At 38.8% G+C, this 23,630-nt stretch overlaps 1 protein-coding gene across 3 annotated transcripts in view; it reads right to left on the bottom strand.

Annotated features, from left to right (window-relative positions):
- LOC136883507 (fatty acid synthase) overlaps nucleotides 1-23,630 on the bottom strand; it is an 830,097-nt gene that overhangs the window by 620,820 nt on the left and 185,647 nt on the right. The window contains exon 1 of one of the 3 annotated variants that reach the window (XM_068229678.1): nucleotides 587-680. The exons of the other annotated variants lie outside the window; for them this stretch is intronic. Coding sequence (XP_068085779.1) covers nucleotides 587-665 — 79 coding nt within the window. The 5' untranslated portion in view covers nucleotides 666-680. Of the gene's footprint in view, nucleotides 1-586; nucleotides 681-23,630 lie in introns of those variants that run through there. 3 annotated transcript variants of the gene reach the window in all.

Here is a 23,630-nt window from a genome sequence, read left to right as displayed (position 1 = left end):
CGAGGTATTTAAATTGTAATCTCTCATTGGTTTTTAAAAGACAGTGCATATACTTCTCAGTTACGGGAGTATGCTAATAGAGACCGGGCCAGCTAGGAAGACAGCCGGCGAGGGGAAGTGTGCGAGTGAGAAACCAGAGCTGTGCGTACAAGAACGCTGACTTCTCCTCGCTCGGTGTAGTGGCGATGTACAGTTGACCCAAAATATTTGTTATAACTGACATTTAACACTCCGCAGATTTTCAGTTAGTGGAATTCCTTTCCAGCTGTAAATTACAGACATACCAAGCCGAAATGAATTTATTTAGAAGTGTTACAGATGATAGATAGATTTAAGGAGTTAGAACATAATTTAGCCTCCTATTATAGTAGCTGTCAAAATCCTTTTCGTGTATTAATTTGTGTAGTCATTATCTTAGATTATAACTTGATGTAAAATTAACTTTACGATGCTGTAGATGTAGAGTGTAGAATATGGTCCACTGAGTTCGATAGCTGCAGTTGCTTAAGTGCAGCCAGTGTGAATAGCGGTCCACGGGCTGGACTAATGATGAATATATATATATGCAAACACAACATTTACTTACATTTTCTTGTCACGAGGGAAAGGGAAGAAACACCGCGAATCCTTCTGCACTTCGTAGTTATTGCAGCCAAACACAGCATATATCTTTCCACTCATATTGAGAGGAGATATAAAAGAATGACACACGCTACTATTTACTTATGTCAACTTAATGCAAACGCATAAATATCGCCAAAAACTTCACGAACAATACGTGCTCTAACACTGCCTTCGTGATGTCCAGGCCGTACTGTAACGAGCGCGGGAAAGCAATCAGCTGATCGTTAGGGGGGAAGTTTAGCACATGAGTTAGTAGAATTAAACATAGATTTTCGCAGTTTTATTGAAAATTTTAACGATGGCCGCATGTTCACTCAGATATATGTGAGAATGAGTCGTCATCGACTGCATTATTAAGTGGAAAGCCGTTAATTAGTGAAGAAAACTTAGTGTGAGCGTGTATTTATGTGAAGCTATAGGTTAAGAAGATCGTTCTTCAGTGTTTTAATTTTGTAGTTTATTTGTGTAAAGTTATATTTATAGTGTAAAATTAATTAAGTTAGTGCATTGTGTGTTTTATTATTAACCACGAATTGTATACACTTGAATTAAGATGATTCTTCTTCTTCTTTGTTTGTTTTTGGACTCTGCGCAGCGCACTACGTCCAGTCACTGGGTTGTTTTAAACTTCACCAATCAAAGTGTCTGTTACAAAAAGGGATAGATTTGAGGGTAGTGGGAAACGGAAGTACACACTAGTGTATTGGGAGAGGTTGTGGAGGAAAGAGACATGAGGAATAGTCGAGGCGTCTAATACTACAGATATGTACAAACCGAACAAGTTGACATGTGTTAGGTTGCAGGGATTTAGCACGGGGACACAGGGTTCTACATCTTCACGCCAGTGTGATCTATCACGGCGATTTACTACTATAGACATACATGACCAGATCACAAATAAGGGAGGCAGGATCGTACAGATTAAATCAGGATATTACATGCGTGAAAAAAGTTAGTTAGTAACTCAGCTAAGCGAACTGTCGGATGGTATACTAAACAAGAAATAGTGAGAGGAAGTTGAAATCCGAGTGATAGTAAAGTGGAAATGAGATGTTGTTGCTGTCGGGGATATTTCTCACATTGAAACAAAATATGATTTATAGTGCCGACATAGTGACCACAATTACACAAGTTGTTTTCCTTAATCTTTAAACGATACAGATGTTCCGGTGTACAGGCATGATTCAAGCGAAGTCTGACTAGAGTAGTGATATGACGTCGAGTGTACTTGCCTTTTGCGAACCATGGTTTAATAGCAATGTTATTTTGAATATTGTAGAAATGTGTACCTTTAAATTGTGCAGATTGACGCCAATGTTCGTTCCACTTTTCGCGGAGAAATTTCTGACAAATTGTCCATACATCATTGTGTGGGAGTGCAATATGGTAGCGTAGTCCTTGTCCATCCGCTGCCTCATTGGCCAGTTTATCGGCCATGACATTGCCTGTTATGCCAGAATGTCCCGGCACCCATGTAAATAATACGGAACGATTTAGTATAGTTAGATCATACAATAGTTGTCGTAGATTTTCTATATACCAATTGTCCGCCTTTGTAGGATGTTCTAATGCTTGAAGAACACTGAGAGAATCTGTACAGATGAGGGCCTTTTGGATCGTAGAATGTTTAATATATATTAACACTTGACGAACTGCAAATATTTCAGCTGTGTAGATGGATGCGTATTGGGGTAAGATGAATTGTTTAGATAATTGCAGCAGAGGGGAATAAAAAGCAGCTCCTACGGCGGATGTGTCTTGATGTTTTGATCCATCAGTATAAAATGGAATGTATTGATTATATTGATCTATAATAATTTTGAATGACTTAGTTGCTATCAGTCTGTTTAAATTCTCGGAGATACTGGAATCATCGCATTGTGTACGGATGATATTAGGTAACTGTATAGTCGCAGGAAACATGATAGAGTACTTAGGGTGCGTTCTTGTTTGAACAACCTGAGGTCGTAAATATATAAACTGAACATAAGCCCACACGAGTGCCGGATATTTGTGTTGTACTACAGGTCCATTTCCAAAATATTCAGATAATAACTGCAGCTTGGGAAGAATCGGATGATGGTATCGGGCCATTTTCTTGAGAATATATTTAGTAGCTACATGTTTGCGTCGTAAATGTAACGGTGGTTCGGTAATTTCAGCTAGTAAAGCATTTGTAGGAGTCGAATTCATTGAACCTGTAATCAGTCGAGCAGCTTTGTACTGTACTTTGTCTAATCGCTGTTTTTGATCCAACGAAGCCATATCTATAAACTGACTACCATAGTCAAAAACAGACCTGATAATGTTTTTATATACAGTTAAAAGGGTAGCTGGGTCAGCTCCCCAGGTTCTGTTCGTTAAGGATCTTAATACATGGAGCTTTTGTTCCGTTTTGCGACAGATCTCTGCAATATGATTTTTCCAAGATAGTTTATTATCAATCGTTACCCCTAGATACTTAACGGTTTCTTTGACGGAGATTTCCTGTTCACCGCATCTAATGGGAGACTTATCATATATACGTTTGTGGGTAAATATGAGAATAGAACTTTTTGCCGGTGCTATCTCTAAACCATTTTGTATCATCCACGTCTGCAGGAATTCTAAAGTCTTCTCTAGAGTAAGACGACATTCTTCTATGGTATTTTGAGTGCAGTAGATTACTATATCATCGGCATATTGCAGTATCCGAGCCGTTTTTACAATTTCCTTTTCAAGATCCGCAGTATACAACATATACATAATCGGACTTAAAATGTCCCCTTGTGGAAGCCCAACGGATACGGAGCGGCAATTGCTTTGATGAGCGATTTGAGGGAGACTTACACGTCGATACGTATATAACTGTCCTAAGATATTAAGCAACGTGGAAGGAAAATCCATAGTACTTAGTTTCTGGAGTAGGATGGGAATATGAACATTGTCATAAGCACCTTTAATATCTAAAAAGGCAGCCATAACGTGTTGTTTCCTGGATTTTGCTAACAATATATCGACTAATAAGATATTCAAAGCATCTGTCGTGCTGCGGTCTTTGAGGAATGCAAACTGGTACTTCGGTAGTAAGTCATAATATTCTAGAGCCCACATTATTCTGTTGAGTAAGATCTTTTGAAACAGTTTCCGAATACAAGAACTTAGACAAATTCCTCTGTAACTAGTTGGATCATATTTCGGTTTACCAGGTTTCTTGATAGGTACTAATACGAAATAGTTCCACTCCATAGGTATAGTACCAAATTCCAAGATATAGTCAAATTTGTGAAGGAGGATATTCTTAGCTTGTGGGGGTAAACTTTTAAGCATATGATAGGATATATAATCCATTCCTGGGGAAGTGGTTTTCGTATGATATAAAGCAACATCGAATTCCGATGGGATTATTGGTCGCAGCAAGGTTTGAAATTTATGCGTAATACCAGTTATCGGATATTGGAGCTGAGGTACGACATAATCAGGAGTTAGAGTTTGATAAAATTGAAGGAGAGTCGTACTATCCCAGTCGTTATGGGGTGGATTATTGCGGTTGGAGTTGCATAAATTTCGAATTGCAGCCCAGACGTCTTGAAGAGGAGTTTGCCTATTTAATGAAGTTGTGAACATTTTCCAAGCCAATCGTCGTTTCTCATTGAATAATTTTTGGATCTGGGCGGCTATTTTCTTGTATTGAAGATAAGACGCCATTGTCCCGTCATGCCGGAATTTCCTTAAAGCATTTTTTCGACGCTGTACACATGCCGAACATTCTTCATCCCACCAACGAACGTGTGGGGAATATTGAGACGGGTATTTAATTTCAGGTGGATGGTACGTGTCTAAATACAACGTGATAATATTTAGTAATGTCTGGTATTGATCATTATTTCCTGCGTTATCGACAATGGACAAGTTATCCTGAATATACCTTTGAAATAAGGAAGTATCCATATGTTTCATTTGTCGTACACTCTTCGGAAATTTTTTTGGCGTTCGGAGCTCGGTTGATGTGATAGTAATAAAAATAGGAAAATGATCACTTTGGTGGGTATCATTCCCTGTTTGCCACAAAAGCTTATGAGCCAAATCAATAGTTGCAATAGTCAGATCGATAGCACTGGGATTAGTATTTGGCGCAGTGATCCGTGTAGGTGATCCATCATTCAAAATTGTAAGAGGGGATTTATTTATGATGTTCTCGATATCCCGGCCTTTTTTGCAGCAAGAAACACTTCCCCAAATTGGATTATGGGCATTGTAATCGCCCCCAATAATAGTGGACGTGTGGAATTGTGCGAAGAAATTCTTCCATTGGTCATATGTCGGTCTAATTTTAGGAGGGCAATATAAGGAAACGACGGTTAAATTATTGATAGTAATTGCGATTGTTTGAACATTGGGAATTTCATAGTTGATCTCTCTGACTTGGAAATCGATACTATTTTTAATAAGGATACACACACCATTCGCAACATAACCATCTAAACGTATGACATTGAAACCAGTGACTCGGAAGTGATAGTTACGTTTGAGCCATGTTTCACTAAGGATAACGATTTGTGGATCAAAAACTTGTATAATCTGAATTAACTCGTGTTTCTTGTTTAGAATACTCCGACAGTTCCACTGCAAAATTCTCATTTTTAGTGATGTGTTAAGAGAGTAATAACTTCATCGTGTAAAACTTTAAGTAAATGACGCCACTGAACATCTTGTCCCATTTGATTCATTATGAAGTCAAATTTTTTCGATAGTTCTTGAAATTTTCCCTCAGACTGAATGCGTACATTAGAAGATTCACCCTTCTTAGAGATAGAAGCCTCAGGAGCACAGGTCCCAGAACGGACTTGGTCGGTACTAGTAGAACTATGAATTTGGGGTACATTCCCAGAGTTAGAAAGTAACTGAGATCTGATTGCCGGAATAGATTGTTGTTCTCGTGGAGGGTCCCTTATCAAATTCATGTAGTTACTTCTATCGAAACCTGGTCTACATGGTTTTCGGGGTGGGCTAGTTACAATAGCAGAAAACTTCCTTTTACGTGGGGTTGATGGTTCAGATGTACTAGAAGAAGGTACCAACGAGGGGAAATGTTGCGGTAATGTTAAAGGATTAAAATCCTGTTCCAAAGGAGCAAAATAATTTTTTACCTCCAAGAAGGACTTATTCTCAACACTCATGATCCGTTTAATTTCCTTCTGTCTCTGATGTTCGGTACACCTTTCATCCCCTGCCGGATGATTTCCGTCACAATGGATGCATTTCACCAATGTCTGTGTACACTCCTGGGTGTTATGAGATAATGCACATTTCCCGCAGCGAGGTTCCCTAGCTCTGCAATTTGTCGATGGATGGCCATATCTTTGGCATTTACGACAAATGAGAGGTGCAAAAATGAATGCTTGGACGTCCAGAATGACATTAAAGATAGAAACGGTCTTTGGTAGTTGTTGAGATTGAAAGATGACCTTTACCGTACCGGTAGGTATGTATTCGGTCTTACCCTCTTTGGACGATCTGCGATTCATTCTTTGAACCTTGATCACTGGGTATGGTGAATCAATGTACTGTAATAGTTCAGTCTCTGATATAGTTGTATCTACCCCCCGCACCAGACCAACTCTGTGGATATTGGAGGAAGGGACAAATGCCTTCAAGCGTTTCTCTTCAAGAATAGGGTTGGAAAGAAAATTATTGGCATCCTTTCGAGTGCTAAAAGTAATTTGAATTCGATTTCGGCCCTTTTTATGAATGGCTTTGATGTTGGGAATCTGCCGTTCATAAAAAAGTCTGCCTAAAGCCATCGGGTGTAGGTATCCTATTTTTTTTTCAGGATCATCCGATTCGACATAGACAACATACGGCCCTATGTGCATGTCTGAATAAGTGTTGGGTTTATCATTGGGAGACACTGTATGATTATTAGTGTTAGGAGTTGTAACTCTGCCTCTATCCATAACGTCTTGATTAGGTAGATCTTTATCCACAATCATCCCTTCTAAAGAAACTTGTTCCAGGATTAGGTTTTCTTTCGATACCGGAATCGAATCTGGAGGTCTACCCAAACCACCACCGCCACTATCTAGAGACATCCCTTAAAACTATGCACTCTAGTACTTATCTACAGGTAGCCAGTGACAGGACGTAGTCGCGGCACACACTCCGAACAGTTCAGCACCAGTCAAGAAACGCGAACACTATCAACGATCTGCTTCAGTTGAATGCTCGCACGACACTGGAATTAAGATGATCATTGAGGGAAATCACCGTGCCTAAGAGTTGCTTCTTCTTCTTCTTCTTCTTCTTCTTCTTTGTTTGTTCTTGGACTCTGCGCAGCGCACTACGTCCAGTCACTGGGTTGTTTTAAACTTCACCAATCAAAGTGTCTGTTACAAAAAGGGATAGATTTGAGGGTAGTGGGAAACGGAAGTACACACTAGTGTATTGAGAGAGGTTGTGTAGGAAAGAGACATGAGGAATAGTTGAGGCGTCTAATACTACAGATATGTACAACAGAACAAGTTGACATGTGTTAGGTTGCAGGGATTTAGCACGGGGACACAGGGTTCTACATCTTCACGCCAGTGTGATCTATCACGGCGATTTACTACTATAGACATACATGACCAGATCACAAATAAGGGAGGCAGGATCGTACAGATTAAAGCAGGATATTACATGCGTGAAAAAAGTTAGTAACTCAGCTAAGCGAACTGTCGGATGGTATACTAAACAAGAAATAGTGAGAGGAAGTTGAAATCCGAGTGATAGTAAAGTGGAAATGAGATGTTGTTGCTGTCGGGGATATTTCTCACATTGAAACAAAATATGATTTATAGTGCCGACATAGTGACCACAATTACACAAGTTGTTTTCCTTAATCTTTAAACGATACAGATGTTCCGGTGTACAGGCATGATTCAAGCGAAGTCTGACTAGAGTAGTGATATGACGTCGAGTGTACTTGCCTTTTGCGAACCATGGTTTAATAGCAATGTTATTTTGAATATTGTAGAAATGTGTACCTTTAAATTGTGCAGATTGACGCCAATGTTCGTTCCACTTTTCTCGGAGAAATTTCTGACAAATTGTCCATACATCATTGTGTGGGAGTGCAATATGGTAGCGTAGTCCTCGTCCATCAGCTGCCTCATTGGCCAGTTTATCGGCCATGACATTGCCTGTTATGCCAGAATGTCCCGGCACCCATGTAAATAATACGGAACGATTTAGTATAGTTAGATCATACAATAGTTGTCGTAGATTTTCTATATACCAATTGTCCGCCTTTGTAGGATTTTCTAATGCTTGAAGAACACTGAGAGAATCTGTACAGATGAGGGCCTTTTGGATCGTAGAATGTTTAATATATAGTAACACTTGACGAACTGCAAATATTTCAGCTGTGTAGATGGATGCGTATTGGGGTAAGATGAATTGTTTAGATAATTGCAGCAGAGGGGAATAAAAAGCAGCTCCTACGTCGGATGTGTCTTGATGTTTTGATCCGTCAGTATAAAATGGAATGTATTGATTATATTGATCTATAATAATTTTGAATGACTTAGTTGCTATCAGTCTGTTTAAATTCTCGGAGATACTGGAATCATCGCATTGTGTACGGATGATATTAGGTAACTGTATAGTCGCAGGAAACATGATAGAGTACTTAGGGTGCGTTCTTGTTTGAACAACCTGAGGTCGTAAATATATAAACTGAACATAAGCCCACACGAGTGCCGGATATTTGTGTTGTACTACAGGTCCATTTCCAAAATATTCAGATAATAACTGCAGCTTGGGAAGAATCGGATGATGGTATCGGGCCATTTTCTTGAGAATATATTTAGTAGCTACATGTTTGCGTCGTAAATGTAACGGTGGTTCGGTAATTTCAGCTAGTAAAGCATTTGTAGGAGTCGAATTCATTGAACCTGTAATCAGTCGAGCAGCTTTGTACTGTACTTTGTCTAATCGCTGTTTTTGATCCAACGAAGCCATATCTATAAACTGACTACCATAGTCAAAAACAGACCTGATAATGTTTTTATATACAGTTAAAAGGGTAGCTGGGTCAGCTCCCCAGGTTCTGTTCGTTAAGGATCTTAATACATGGAGCTTTTGTTCCGTTTTGCGACAGATCTCTGCAATATGATTTTTCCAAGATAGTTTATTATCAATCGTTACCCCTAGATACTTAACGGTTTCTTTGACGGAGATTTCCTGTTCACCGCATCTAATGGGAGACTTATCATATATACGTTTGTGGGTAAATATGAGAATAGAACTTTTTGCCGGTGCTATCTCTAAACCATTTTGTATCATCCACGTCTGCAGGAATTCTAAAGTCTTCTCTAGAGTAAGACGACATTCTTCTATGGTATTTTGAGTGCAGTAGATTACTATATCATCGGCATATTGCAGTATCCGAGCCGTTTTTACAATTTCCTTTTCAAGATCCGCAGTATACAACATATACATAATCGGACTTAAAATGTCCCCTTGTGGAAGCCCAACGGATACGGAGCGGCAATTGCTTTGATGAGCGATTTGAGGGAGACTTACACGTCGATACGTATATAACTGTCCTAAGATATTAAGCAACGTGGAAGGAAAATCCATAGTACTTAGTTTCTGGAGTAGGATGGGAATATGAACATTGTCATAAGCACCTTTAATATCTAAAAAGGCAGCCATAACGTGTTGTTTCCTGGATTTTGCTAACAATATATCGACTAATAAGATATTCAAAGCATCTGTCGTGCTGCGGTCTTTGAGGAATGCAAACTGGTACTTCGGTAGTAAGTCATAATATTCTAGAGCCCACATTATTCTGTTGAGTAAGATCTTTTGAAACAGTTTCCGAATACAAGAACTTAGACAAATTCCTCTGTAACTAGTTGGATCATATTTCGGTTTACCAGGTTTCTTGATAGGTACTAATACGAAATAGTTCCACTCCATAGGTATAGTACCAAATTCCAAGATATAGTCAAATTTGTGAAGGAGGATATTCTTAGCTTGTGGGGGTAAACTTTTAAGCATATGATAGGATATATAATCCATTCCTGGGGAAGTGGTTTTCGTATGATATAAAGCAACATCGAATTCCGATGGGATTATTGGTCGCAGCAAGGTTTGAAATTTATGCGTAATACCAGTTATCGGATATTGGAGCTGAGGTACGACATAATCAGGAGTTAGAGTTTGATAAAATTGAAGGAGAGTCGTACTATCCCAGTCGTTATGGGGTGGATTATTGCGGTTGGAGTTGCATAAATTTCGAATTGCAGCCCAGACGTCTTGAAGAGGAGTTTGCCTATTTAATGAAGTTGTGAACATTTTCCAAGCCAATCGTCGTTTCTCATTGAATAATTTTTGGATCTGGGCGGCTATTTTCTTGTATTGAAGATAAGACGCCATTGTCCCGTCATGCCGGAATTTCCTTAAAGCATTTTTTCGACGCTGTACACATGCCGAACATTCTTCATCCCACCAACGAACGTGTGGGGAATATTGAGACGGGTATTTAATTTCAGGTGGATGGTACGTGTCTAAATACAACGTGATAATATTTAGTAATGTCTGGTATTGATCATTATTTCCTGCGTTATCGACAATGGACAAGTTATCCTGAATATACCTTTGAAATAAGGAAGTATCCATATGTTTCATTTGTCGTACACTCTTCGGAAATTTTTTTGGCGTTCGGAGCTCGGTTGATGTGATAGTAATAAAAATAGGAAAATGATCACTTTGGTGGGTATCATTCCCTGTTTGCCACAAAAGCTTATGAGCCAAATCAATAGTTGCAATAGTCAGATCGATAGCACTGGGATTAGTATTTGGCGCAGTGATCCGTGTAGGTGATCCATCATTCAAAATTGTAAGAGGGGATTTATTTATGATGTTCTCGATATCCCGGCCTTTTTTGCAGCAAGAAACACTTCCCCAAATTGGATTATGGGCATTGTAATCGCCCCCAATAATAGTGGACGTGTGGAATTGTGCGAAGAAATTCTTCCATTGGTCATATGTCGGTCTAATTTTAGGAGGGCAATATAAGGAAACGACGGTTAAATTATTGATAGTAATTGCGATTGTTTGAACATTGGGAATTTCATAGTTGATCTCTCTGACTTGGAAATCGATACTATTTTTAATAAGGATACACACACCATTCGCAACATAACCATCTAAACGTATGACATTGAAACCAGTGACTCGGAAGTGATAGTTACGTTTGAGCCATGTTTCACTAAGGATAACGATTTGTGGATCAAAAACTTGTATAATCTGAATTAACTCGTGTTTCTTGTTTAGAATACTCCGACAGTTCCACTGCAAAATTCTCATTTTTAGTGATGTGTTAAGAGAGTAATAACTTCATCGTGTAAAACTTTAAGTAAATGACGCCACTGAACATCTTGTCCCATTTGATTCATTATGAAGTCAAATTTTTTCGATAGTTCTTGAAATTTTCCCTCAGACTGAATGCGTACATTAGAAGATTCACCCTTCTTAGAGATAGAAGCCTCAGGAGCACAGGTCCCAGAACGGACTTGGTCGGTACTAGTAGAACTATGAATTTGGGGTACATTCCCAGAGTTAGAAAGTAACTGAGATCTGATTGCCGGAATAGATTGTTGTTCTCGTGGAGGGTCCCTTATCAAATTCATGTAGTTACTTCTATCGAAACCTGGTCTACATGGTTTTCGGGGTGGGCTAGTTACAATAGCAGAAAACTTCCTTTTACGTGGGGTTGATGGTTCAGATGTACTAGAAGAAGGTACCAACGAGGGGAAATGTTGCGGTAATGTTAAAGGATTAAAATCCTGTTCCAAAGGAGCAAAATAATTTTTTACCTCCAAGAAGGACTTATTCTCAACACTCATGATCCGTTTAATTTCCTTCTGTCTCTGATGTTCGGTACACCTTTCATCCCCTGCCGGATGATTTCCGTCACAATGGATGCATTTCACCAATGTCTGTGTACACTCCTGGGTGTTATGAGATAATGCACATTTCCCGCAGCGAGGTTCCCTAGCTCTGCAATTTGTCGATGGATGGCCATATCTTTGGCATTTACGACAAATGAGAGGTGCAAAAATGAATGCTTGGACGTCCAGAATGACATTAAAGATAGAAACGGTCTTTGGTAGTTGTTGAGATTGAAAGATGACCTTTACCGTACCGGTAGGTATGTATTCGGTCTTACCCTCTTTGGACGATCTGCGATTCATTCTTTGAACCTTGATCACTGGGTATGGTGAATCAATGTACTGTAATAGTTCAGTCTCTGATATAGTTGTATCTACCCCCCGCACCAGACCAACTCTGTGGATATTGGAGGAAGGGACAAATGCCTTCAAGCGTTTCTCTTCAAGAATAGGGTTGGAAAGAAAATTATTGGCATCCTTTCGAGTGCTAAAAGTAATTTGAATTCGATTTCGGCCCTTTTTATGAATGGCTTTGATGTTGGGAATCTGCCGTTCATAAAAAAGTCTGCCTAAAGCCATCGGGTGTAGGTATCCTATTTTTTTTTCAGGATCATCCGATTCGACATAGACAACATACGGCCCTATGTGCATGTCTGAATAAGTGTTGGGTTTATCATTGGGAGACACTGTATGATTATTAGTGTTAGGAGTTGTAACTCTGCCTCTATCCATAACGTCTTGATTAGGTAGATCTTTATCCACAATCATCCCTTCTAAAGAAACTTGTTCCAGGATTAGGTTTTCTTTCGATACCGGAATCGAATCTGGAGGTCTACCCAAACCACCACCGCCACTATCTAGAGACATCCCTTAAAACTATGCACTCTAGTACTTATCTACAGGTAGCCAGTGACAGGACGTAGTCGCGGCACACACTCCGAACAGTTCAGCACCAGTCAAGAAACGCGAACACTATCAACGATCTGCTTCAGTTGAATGCTCGCACGACACTGGAATTAAGATGATCATTGAGGGAAATCACCGTGCCTAAGAGTTGCTTCTTCTTCTTCTTCTTCTTCTTCTTTGTTTGTTCTTGGACTCTGCGCAGCGCACTACGTCCAGTCACTGGGTTGTTTTAAACTTCACCAATCAAAGTGTCTGTTACAAAAAGGGATAGATTTGAGGGTAGTGGGAAACGGAAGTACACACTAGTGTATTGAGAGAGGTTGTGTAGGAAAGAGACATGAGGAATAGTTGAGGCGTCTAATACTACAGATATGTACAACAGAACAAGTTGACATGTGTTAGGTTGCAGGGATTTAGCACGGGGACACAGGGTTCTACATCTTCACGCCAGTGTGATCTATCACGGCGATTTACTACTATAGACATACATGACCAGATCACAAATAAGGGAGGCAGGATCGTACAGATTAAAGCAGGATATTACATGCGTGAAAAAAGTTAGTAACTCAGCTAAGCGAACTGTCGGATGGTATACTAAACAAGAAATAGTGAGAGGAAGTTGAAATCCGAGTGATAGTAAAGTGGAAATGAGATGTTGTTGCTGTCGGGGATATTTCTCACATTGAAACAAAATATGATTTATAGTGCCGACATAGTGACCACAATTACACAAGTTGTTTTCCTTAATCTTTAAACGATACAGATGTTCCGGTGTACAGGCATGATTCAAGCGAAGTCTGACTAGAGTAGTGATATGACGTCGAGTGTACTTGCCTTTTGCGAACCATGGTTTAATAGCAATGTTATTTTGAATATTGTAGAAATGTGTACCTTTAAATTGTGCAGATTGACGCCAATGTTCGTTCCACTTTTCTCGGAGAAATTTCTGACAAATTGTCCATACATCATTGTGTGGGAGTGCAATATGGTAGCGTAGTCCTCGTCCATCAGCTGCCTCATTGGCCAGTTTATCGGCCATGACATTGCCTGTTATGCCAGAATGTCCCGGCACCCATGTAAATAATACGGAACGATTTAGTATAGTTAGATCATACAATAGTTGTCGTAGATTTTCTATATACCAATTGTCCGCCTTTGTAGGATTTTCTAATGCTTGAAGAACACTGAGAGAATCTGTACAGATGAGGGCCTTTTGGATCGTAGAATGTTTAATATATAGTAACACTTGACGAACTGCAAATATTTCAGCTGTGTAGATGGATGCGTATTGGGGTAAGATGAATTGTTTAGATAATTGCAGCAGAGGGGAATAAAAAGCAGCTCCTACGTCGGATGTGTCTTGATGTTTTGATCCGTCAGTATAAAATGGAATGTATTGATTATATTGATCTATAATAATTTTGAATGACTTAGTTGCTATCAGTCTGTTTAAATTCTCGGAGATACTGGAATCATCGAATTTTGTACGGATGATATTAGGTAACTGTAGAGTCGCAGGAAACATGATAGAGTACTTAGGGTGCGTTCTTGTTTGAACAACCTGAGGTCGTAAATATATAAATTGAACATAAGCCCACAGGAGTGCCGGATATTTGTGTTGTACTACAGGTCCATTTCCAAAATATTCAGATAATAACTGCAGCTTGGGAAGAATCGGATGATGATATCGGGCCATTTTCTTGAGAAGATATTTAGTAGCGACATGTTTGCGTCGTAAATGTAACGGTGGTTCGGTAATTTCAGCTAGTAAAGCATTTGTAGGAGTCGAATTCATTGAACCTGTAATCAGTCGAGCAGCTTTGTACTGTACTTTGTCTAATCGCTGTTTTTGATCCAACGAAGCCATATCTATAAACTGACTACCATAGTCAAAAACAGACCTGATAATGTTTTTATATACAGTTAAAAGGGTAGCTGGGTCAGCTCCCCAGGTTCTGTTCGTTAAGGATCTTAATACATGGAGCTTTTGTTCCGTTTTGCGACAGATCTCTGCAATATGATTTTTCCACGATAGTTTATTATCAATCGTTACCCCTAGATACTTAACGGTTTCTTTGACGGAGATTTCCTGTTCACCGCATCTAATGGGAGACTTATCATATATACGTTTGTGGGTAAATATGAGAATAGAACTTTTTGCCGGTGCTATCTCTAAACCATTTTGTATCATCCACGTCTGCAGGAATTCTAAAGTCTTCTCTAGAGTAAGACGACATTCTTCTATGGTATTTTGAGTGCAGTAGATTACTATATCATCGGCATATTGCAGTATCCGAGCCGTTTTTACAACTTCCTTTTCAAGATCCGCAGTATACAACATATACATAATCGGACTTAAAATGTCCCCTTGTGGAAGCCCAACGGATACAGAGCGGCAATTGCTTTGATGAGCGATTTGAGGGAGACTTACACGTCGATACGTATATAATTGTCCTAAGATATTAAGCAACGTGGAAGGAAAATCCATAGTACTTAGTTTCTGGAGTAGGATGGGAATATGAACATTGTCATAAGCACCTTTAATATCTAAAAAGGCAGCCATAACGTGTTGTTTTCTGGATTTTGCTAACAATATATCGACTAATAAGATATTCAAAGCATCTGTCGTGCTGCGGTCTTTGAGGAATGCAAACTGGTACTTCGGTAGTAAGTCATAATATTCTAGAGCCCACATTATTCTGTTGAGTAAGATCTTTTGAAACAGTTTCCGAATACAAGAACTTAGACAAATTCCTCTGTAACTAGTTGGATCATATTTCGGTTTAACAGGTTTCTTGATAGGTACTAATACGAAATAGTTCCACTCCATAGGTATAGTACCAAATTCCAAGATATAGTCAAATTTGTGAAGGAGGATATTCTTAGCTTGTGGCGGTAAACTTTTAAGCATATGATAGGATATATAATCCATTCCTGGGGAAGTGGTTTTCGTATGATATAAAGCAACATCGAATTCCGATGGGATTATTGGTCGCAGCAAGGTTTGAAATTTATGCGTAATACCAGTTATCGGATATTGGAGCTGAGGTACGACATAATCAGGAGTTAGAGTTTGATAAAATTGAAGGAGAGTCGTACTATCCCAGTCGTTATGGGGTGGATTATTGCGGTTGGAGTTGCATAAATTTCGAATTGCAGCCCAGACGTCTTGAAGAGGAGTTTGCCTATTTAATGAAGTTGTGAACATTTTCCAAGCCAATCGTCGTTTCTCATTGAATAATTTTTGGATCTGGGCGGCTATTTTCTTGTATTGAAGATAAGACGCCATTGTCCCGTCATGCCGGAATTTCCTTAAAGCATTTTTTCGACGCTGTACACATGCCGAACATTCTTCATCCCACCAACGAACGTGTGGGGGATATTGAGACGGGTATTTAATTTCAGGTGGATGGTACGTGTCTAAATACAGCGTGATAATATTTAGTAATGTCTGGTATTGATCATTATTTCCTGCGTTATCGACAATGGACAAGTTATCCTGAATATACCTTTGAAATAAGGAAGTATCCATATGTTTCATTTGTCGTACACTCTTCGGAAATTTATTTGGCGTTCGGAGCTCGGTCGATGTGATAGTAATAAAAATAGGAAAATGATCACTTTGGTGGGTATCATTCCCTGTTTGCCACAAAAGCTTATGAGCCAAATCAATAGTTGCAATAGTCAGATCGACAGCACTGGGATTAGTATTAGGCGCAGTGATCCGTGTAGGTGATCCATCATTCAAAATTGTAAGAGGGGATTTATTTATGATGTTCTCGATATCCCGGCCTTTTTTGCAGCAAGAAACACTTCCCCAAATTGGATTATGGGCATTGTAATCGCCCCCAATAATAGTGGACGTGTGGAATTGTGCGAAGAAATTCTTCCATTGGTCATATGTCGGTCTAATTTTAGGAGGGCAATATAAGGAAACGACGGTTAAATTATTGATAGTAATTGCGATTGTTTGAACATTGGGAATTTCATAGTTGATCTCTCTGACTTGGAAATCGATACTATTTTTAATAAGGATACACACACCATTCGCAACATAACCATCTAAACGTATGACATTGAAACCAGTGACTCGGAAGTGATAGTTTCGTTTGAGCCATGTTTCACAAAGGATAACGATTTGTGGATCAAAAACTTGTATAATTTGAATTAACTCGTGTTTCTTGTTTAGAATACTCCGACAGTTCCACTGCAAAATTCTCATTTTTTGTGATGTGTTAACAGAGTAATAACTTCATCGTGTAAAACTTTAAGTAAATGACGCCACTGAACATCTTGTCCCATTTGATTCATAATGAAGTCAAATTTTTTCGATAATTCTTGAAATTTCCCCTCAGACTGAATGCGTACGTTAGAAGATTCACCCTTCTTAGAGACAGAAGCCTCAGGAACACCGTTCCCAGAACGGACTTGGTCTGTACTAGTAGAACTAGTAATTTGGGGTACATTCCCAGAGTTAGAAAGTAACTGAGATCTGATTGCCGGAATAGATTGTTGTTCCTGTGGAGGGTCCCTTAACAAATTCATGTAGTTACTTCTATCGAAACCTGGTCTACATGGTTTTCGGGGTGGGCTAGTTACAATAGCAGAAAACTTCCTTTTACGTGGGGTTAATGGTTCAGATGTACTAGAAGAAGGTACCAACGAGGGGAAATGTTGCGGTAATGTTAAAGGATTAAAATCCTGTTCCAAAGGAGCAAAATAATTTTTTACCTCCAAGAAGGACTTATTCTCAACACTCATGATCCGTTTAATTTCCTTCTGTCTCTGATGTTCGGTACACCTTTCATCCCCTGCCGGATGATTTCCGTCACAATGGATGCATTTCACCAATGTCTGTGTACACTCCTGGGTGTTATGAGATAATGCACATTTCCCGCAGCGAGGTTCCCTAGCTCTGCAATTTGTCGATGGATGGCCATATCTTTGGCATTTACGACAAATGAGAGGTGCAAAAATGAACGCTTGGACTTCCAGAATGACATTAAAGATAGAAACGGTCTTTGGTAGTTGTTGCGATTGAAAGATGACCTTTACCGTACCGGTAGGTATGTATTCGGTCTTACCCTCTTTGGACGATCTGCGATTCATACTTTGAACCTTGATCACTGGGTATGGTGAATCAATGTACTGTAATAGTTCAGTCTCGGATATAGTTGTATCTACCCCCCGCACCAGACCAACTCTGTGGATATTGGAGGAAGGGACAAATGCCTTCAAGCGTTTCTCTTCAAGAATAGGGTTGGAAAGAAAATTATTGGCATCCTTTCGAGTGCTAAAAGTAATTTGAATTCGATTTCGGCCCTTTTTATGAATGGCTTTGATGTTGGGAATCTGCCGTTCATAAAAAAGTCTGCCTAAAGCCATCGGGTGTAGGTATCCTATTTTTTTTTCAGGATCATCCGATTCGACATAGACAACATACGGCCCTATGTGCATGTCTGAATAAGTGTTGGGTTTATCATTGTGAGACACTGAATTATTATTAGTGTTAGGAGTTGTAACTCTGTCTCTATCCATAACTTCTTGATTAGGTATATCTTTATCCACAATCATCCCTTCTAAAGAAACTTGTTCCAGTATTAGGTTTTCTTTCGATACCGGAATCGAATCTGGAGGCCTACCCAAACCACCACCTCCACTATCTAGAGACATCCCTTAAAACTATGCACTCTATTACTTATCTATAGGTAGCCAGTGACAGGACGTAGTCGCTTCACACACTCCGAACAGTTCAGCACCAGGCAAGAACAGCGAACACTATCAGCGATCTGCTTCAGTTGAATGCTCGCACGACACTGATAAGAGTTGCTGTGTGCCTGGCTGCAAAGCCAATTGTAAACAAGGAGCAGGGTTGCCAACTCCTAGATACTCATTATCACCAGATATGGATGTGAAAAACACCAGAAATCGCCAGATCTGGATTTGAAAACTCTATAAATTCTCCAGATGTAGTAAGATAATGCATTAAATTTACACTTACCTCCTTTCAGTTGTGCTGTTCTGCCTCTAAAGTTTAGTAAGTCTAATGGTGTCCTCTTGTAAAGATAGGTCTAGCCTATATTATAGCCATATGATCAACTGAATACAAGTCACACTCAAACACTAGCACTATTATAATAATAAAATGTTCACTGCGTGTTATCAATTGTCGTAATCCTAAGATAAGTGTATTAAATTGCAAACTATATACACAAATTAAAAACTGTACTATATTTGTTTATTTATGGCTGATCTGTATAAGTTGAGGGTACTTGACCCGGATAGTTGTATGACTCTAATGTGCCTATTTTCTGCAGTACTTCTTTCGGTAGATCGTATGTATAACAGCATTTCCCTGTCCTATTCAAGCCAAATTTTACACACAAGACCGAATGGAGAGTTCGTATTGACATTCTATTTCTCAGTTTAATTTTAGTTATATTGACTTGGCTGAACACTCGTTCTACATCCGCATTAGAATGAGGAAGTACGAGAGTCGATATAGCTAAATTTGCAAGTTCGCTGAAAGGGTTTTCACCAGTTGAATCCCTATACATATCAACTTCTGCCCAAAATTTCACAGTGTCCTTAACTTCAGTCCACTGGATATGATGCAGATTTCTCCACTGGTTTTCTACTTTCGCAATAACATTATTGTCAGCATAAAAGAGTTGTGCTATATCAATAATTTGCAACTTAAAAGGCCTTAAACAATTTTCGGGTGAAAAGAGTGACATTTTTTCAAGGATCCCTATATTTTCAGGTAATCTTTGCCTTAATTGTTGGGTAAGTTCAATAATGAATTGCACGCATCTATCGCGTAGTTGTTTCTGTTGGTCTTCAGAAAGCGAGGACGATGATACTTTAGTTTCGAAATCATAACCTAGATAGGGCTTTGGGTCCAGATGATTATTAATTTCTGTTTTCAGGACATCTACTTTGACAGTGGACAGTAGAACCTTGGTGCATAATGACTTAATGAGAAGGATTAGGTCACCTAATAATTTTGTAGGATCTTGGTTTCGACTTTCGAACTTCTTATTTACGGTCTGCACTTCAACCAAAATTGGCTTCAGAAAAGACAAGTACAAGTAATTCTGAGGGTCGCTATACATTGAATATAAAATATCGGCTGTATAACAGCGATCTTTAAGACGAGCGATTCCAAAGTGTGTTTTTAACTCGGTCCACTGTTGTATTATTCTTGTCACTGCACTTTCGATGGACAGCCACCGAGTTTGGCTTAACTGTACTAATTTCAGGGGAGAGTCGCCTTCATTTATTGCCTCGTATAGTTCTTTGTATACAACCTGCCGTAGAGATGATTGTGAAAACCAATTGGAACTTTCCCTTATGAGGAAATCTAAGTTCCTCGGTAAACACCCTGATGCATGTGAAACTGCCAATTGTAGAGAGTGACAAACGCATCTGATTAATTGTAGATTTGGCACTTTAGCCTTTAACTTTACATACACGCCATGATTTATGCCTACCATAACAGACGCATTGTCTGTTCCTATTGCTTTTAATTTAGTCAAATCCAAACCTTTATTACACAGACATTTCTCCAAAGCCTCAACTATAGCATCAGCTGTACATTCTGACAACTCTACTAACTGTAGATATGTCACGACAATCTCTCTTTTTCTTTTTGAATAGTATCTTATAACAATGCCTAGTAACTTGCTAACTGAAATATCATTCGTTTCATCCAACAACAAACTATAACCGATTTCACTTTCACGTAAATCATCTATCAAGTCTTTTTCAAAATGAGGAGCTAACACGTTTTGTATTATAGCAGTGCATTTTGCACGATGCAACTTCAAATTATTAATCCCTTTGGTATCGGGAAAATTCACTTTACACAACTCGCTAAGATGGTCAACCACTTGAACCGAGCAATGTTCTGCCGTTCTTCCTTCCACTAAATTTGTCTCAATATTAACTGGTTTAAAATTTAAAGTTTTCTGCCTATTAGAATTAAAGGGTTCGGCTGCCTTGAGATGTTTAGCAGTGTTTCTATGTTTTTTAATATCTCCTAATTTAGCAGCTAGTTGAGTTTTACAGTATTTGCAAAAGCCTTTTGTGGCATTTCCTTCTACTTTTAGTAACCACTTATTATACCTATCATCCTTAAGCCATTCCTCTCTAAATCGCTGTTGATACTGAGGCTTCCCCATGGTTCCCAACTACACTAACTCTGTAATTAACACATTTAACATAAATTAAGAAGTAGACACTATCACACAATCACAACTCAAAAGTCCAGCGCACTATCTTTCACAGCGACATTGGCACTGGAGCTGGGCTCCTCGCATGATTCATTCTTTTCCAGTTACAACTGTTACAAGTAAGAATGATGTCGACCGCGCTATTATTCACCTTAATAATAAGATCAATAATGCACGGAAATACAACATTGATGCTGTTAAAAATCCAGCGCTCTTGCTCACACGCGACAATGGCGCTGGTTTTATTGTCAAGCGAGTCGCTTACGTAAACATGTTAAGATCATATTTTATATGATAGATCATAATATTTTACTAAATTATACGTCTCATGACCGTAGTTCTTTTTTAAATTGACATTTTATTATAAAATCACCAAATATGTCACCAAATTTTAAAGAAAAACACCATATTTTCGACTTGTCGCAAAATTCAAATTTTGTCACCATACGCCTTCCTGAAAACACCAGATCTGGTGACAAAATCACCAGATTGGCAACCCTGACAAGGAGAGCACACTCCGGTATGCTCCGGTATTTGCAACGAGCTAGAATAACATAGAGAGGCGGAAGCGCTGCCTGGGTGAACCTAATAGAACGAACGTCCGCCATGTTTCCTGTTGTCACACAAGCAAGGGGGCATGGCCTTTCAATGACGAAAAGTGTAGAAAATACGCATTTTAGAATCGCTGGGGGAGAATTAAAGTCCGTTGCCGAAAGCTTGAAGCATGAAAGCGAATACCGCCAACACCTCCTAGATAATAAGGCCTAACAACAGCGTAGTGACGTCACGCTACGGAGGCGATGGCAATGCAGAGAAACGCGGAACATAATTAAACACAGACATGAATTTAATATTTTTTGCGAATGGAATAATTTATTTACTAACAAATAGCGTTTCAAATTTGAAGGATATTGAATTATACTGTCGTTATTACCGTATTTTAGTGACTCTGCCATTAAAGATAAACAGCAGACAGTTGTAAAACACGACAGCATTTTGCAATGTTAACTCACATTAGGCTGAATTGCTAACATCACAACAGAATGTTACAAACATATTTCAATTTAAATAGGTATTACGTGATCTTAAAAGAAAACTAGCACGTATAATATTAGCATAGGCCTAACATCTAAGCTGATGTAGCATCACTGGCAGTATTTGCACATGAGCCTACAATGTTTCCTCTCTTGAAGTTCATGTATGGTTTAATGAGAATTTCACCTGCCATCGATGTTACTAATTTGTAATTCTGTTCGAAACCTTTATGTATTCCAGAAAGTATGTAAGTTTCTAACCTAATATTGGACTACCATTCGACTGGAGCCTACTCTTTTAAAAGTATTGACATATTGTGGCAACATTAAATTGCTACTGTCTCATAAATTTGTAAAAATCGCACGGCGCAACAGCCCTGAAGGGCTTGGCCTTGATCCTGCTCAGCCCGAAGGCCTGCAGATTACGAGGTGTCTTGGGTTCCGCATGACGAATCCTTTCAGCCGTTATTCTTGGCTTTCTAGACCTGGGCCGCTATCTCACCGTCAGATAGCTCGCAAATGTAAACACGCAGGCTGAGTGAACCTCAAACCATCCCTCAGATCTAGGTAAAAATCCCTGACTTGGCCTGGAATCGAACCGGGGCCTCCGGGTAAGAGGCAGGTATTATATCCCCTCACCACGGGGTCGGCCATAAATTTGTAAACATGAGGAGATATCAGACAGAAGGTTGAACAAATAACAAGAAAATCATGCACATACTCCTTTATGAACTAAGAAATGTTTTAACTATGGCTATTAAATTAACTGTGGGGACATCATCCTCGGTGTCCAATTCACCAACTAGGACTAGAATTAACTTATTTATTGAATCTTTCTACACATTGTTACACTCATTCCTGTGATGCAGCTATGATGTTTTGTAACTAAAGAATATACCGCATTTATATTAGTAATTTTGTCCACATATACATTAGAAATATTTTTACTTTAATAAAACCCGTTTAGAATAAAGGCCATGTCTTATAAGATGATTACATATGCCATGCAGTATGGTTGCCTTGATGTATCGACGTACAGAAAAATTACTTACGTTCCCTTCATCACAGTACAACAACCATCAGGTAACAACGTGTTTATTGTACTTTTCAGCTGTGTTGAAATTCTGTGTATGAGATATGTACTATCTTCAATGGCTCTGTTTATTGCTCCTTTCTATTCTACATTTTTGCCTGGTTCTTTTAACTACTCCTCTTCCAAGACCATGATTGTCAGAGACAGCAGTGGCTTATATCTTTTCCAACTGCCCATCATATTTATAGTCACATTCTGGCAGGATCAGTACCAGTTACTTCCCATAAAATATCACCGACTTTGAAATGTCTGTGGCATACCTGTAAAATAATGTATCACCGTGAGCGAAATTCGTGCATTTACAGAGTGAATCGGCCTACACCAGCAGCTCCTGTAGGTGGTATGTTTTAATGCATATAATAATAATAATAATAATAATAATAATAATAATAATAATAATAATAATAATAATAATAATAATAATAATAATAATAATAATAATACCGTTGAAATAATGTATCCCATGATTGTGATCTAACATAACCTTATATCATTAAAGAGTAAATATGCCTACATATCACCAGCTGTTGCGTGTAGTTAAATACGTCAAAGGCCTATACTCATTATGATTGTGTGAGAATGTAATAATAATAGTTACTCACCATTGAGTTATTAGTAAATCTGTACTCTTGTCTTGGAATTGCACGTAAACATATCTGCCGCATAACCTCGTCTTTCGTAAACTTAATGCATGCACTTCGTTATCACTGCCGGAATTCTCCTTAAAGTTGAGTATGCAACACATCAGTACCATTGCGTACAACGGTATTAACAATTGGCACCATTAAACGAATTAAAACTCTTCTAATTTCAGCGTTAC

The sequence above is a fragment of the Anabrus simplex genome, chromosome 11, assembly GCF_040414725.1.
Source record: "Anabrus simplex isolate iqAnaSimp1 chromosome 11, ASM4041472v1, whole genome shotgun sequence".
Taxonomy (NCBI): domain Eukaryota; kingdom Metazoa; phylum Arthropoda; class Insecta; order Orthoptera; family Tettigoniidae; genus Anabrus; species Anabrus simplex.
The sequence above is the reverse complement of the archived record's forward strand: the minus strand, read 5'-3'. Positions and strand labels throughout refer to the sequence as shown.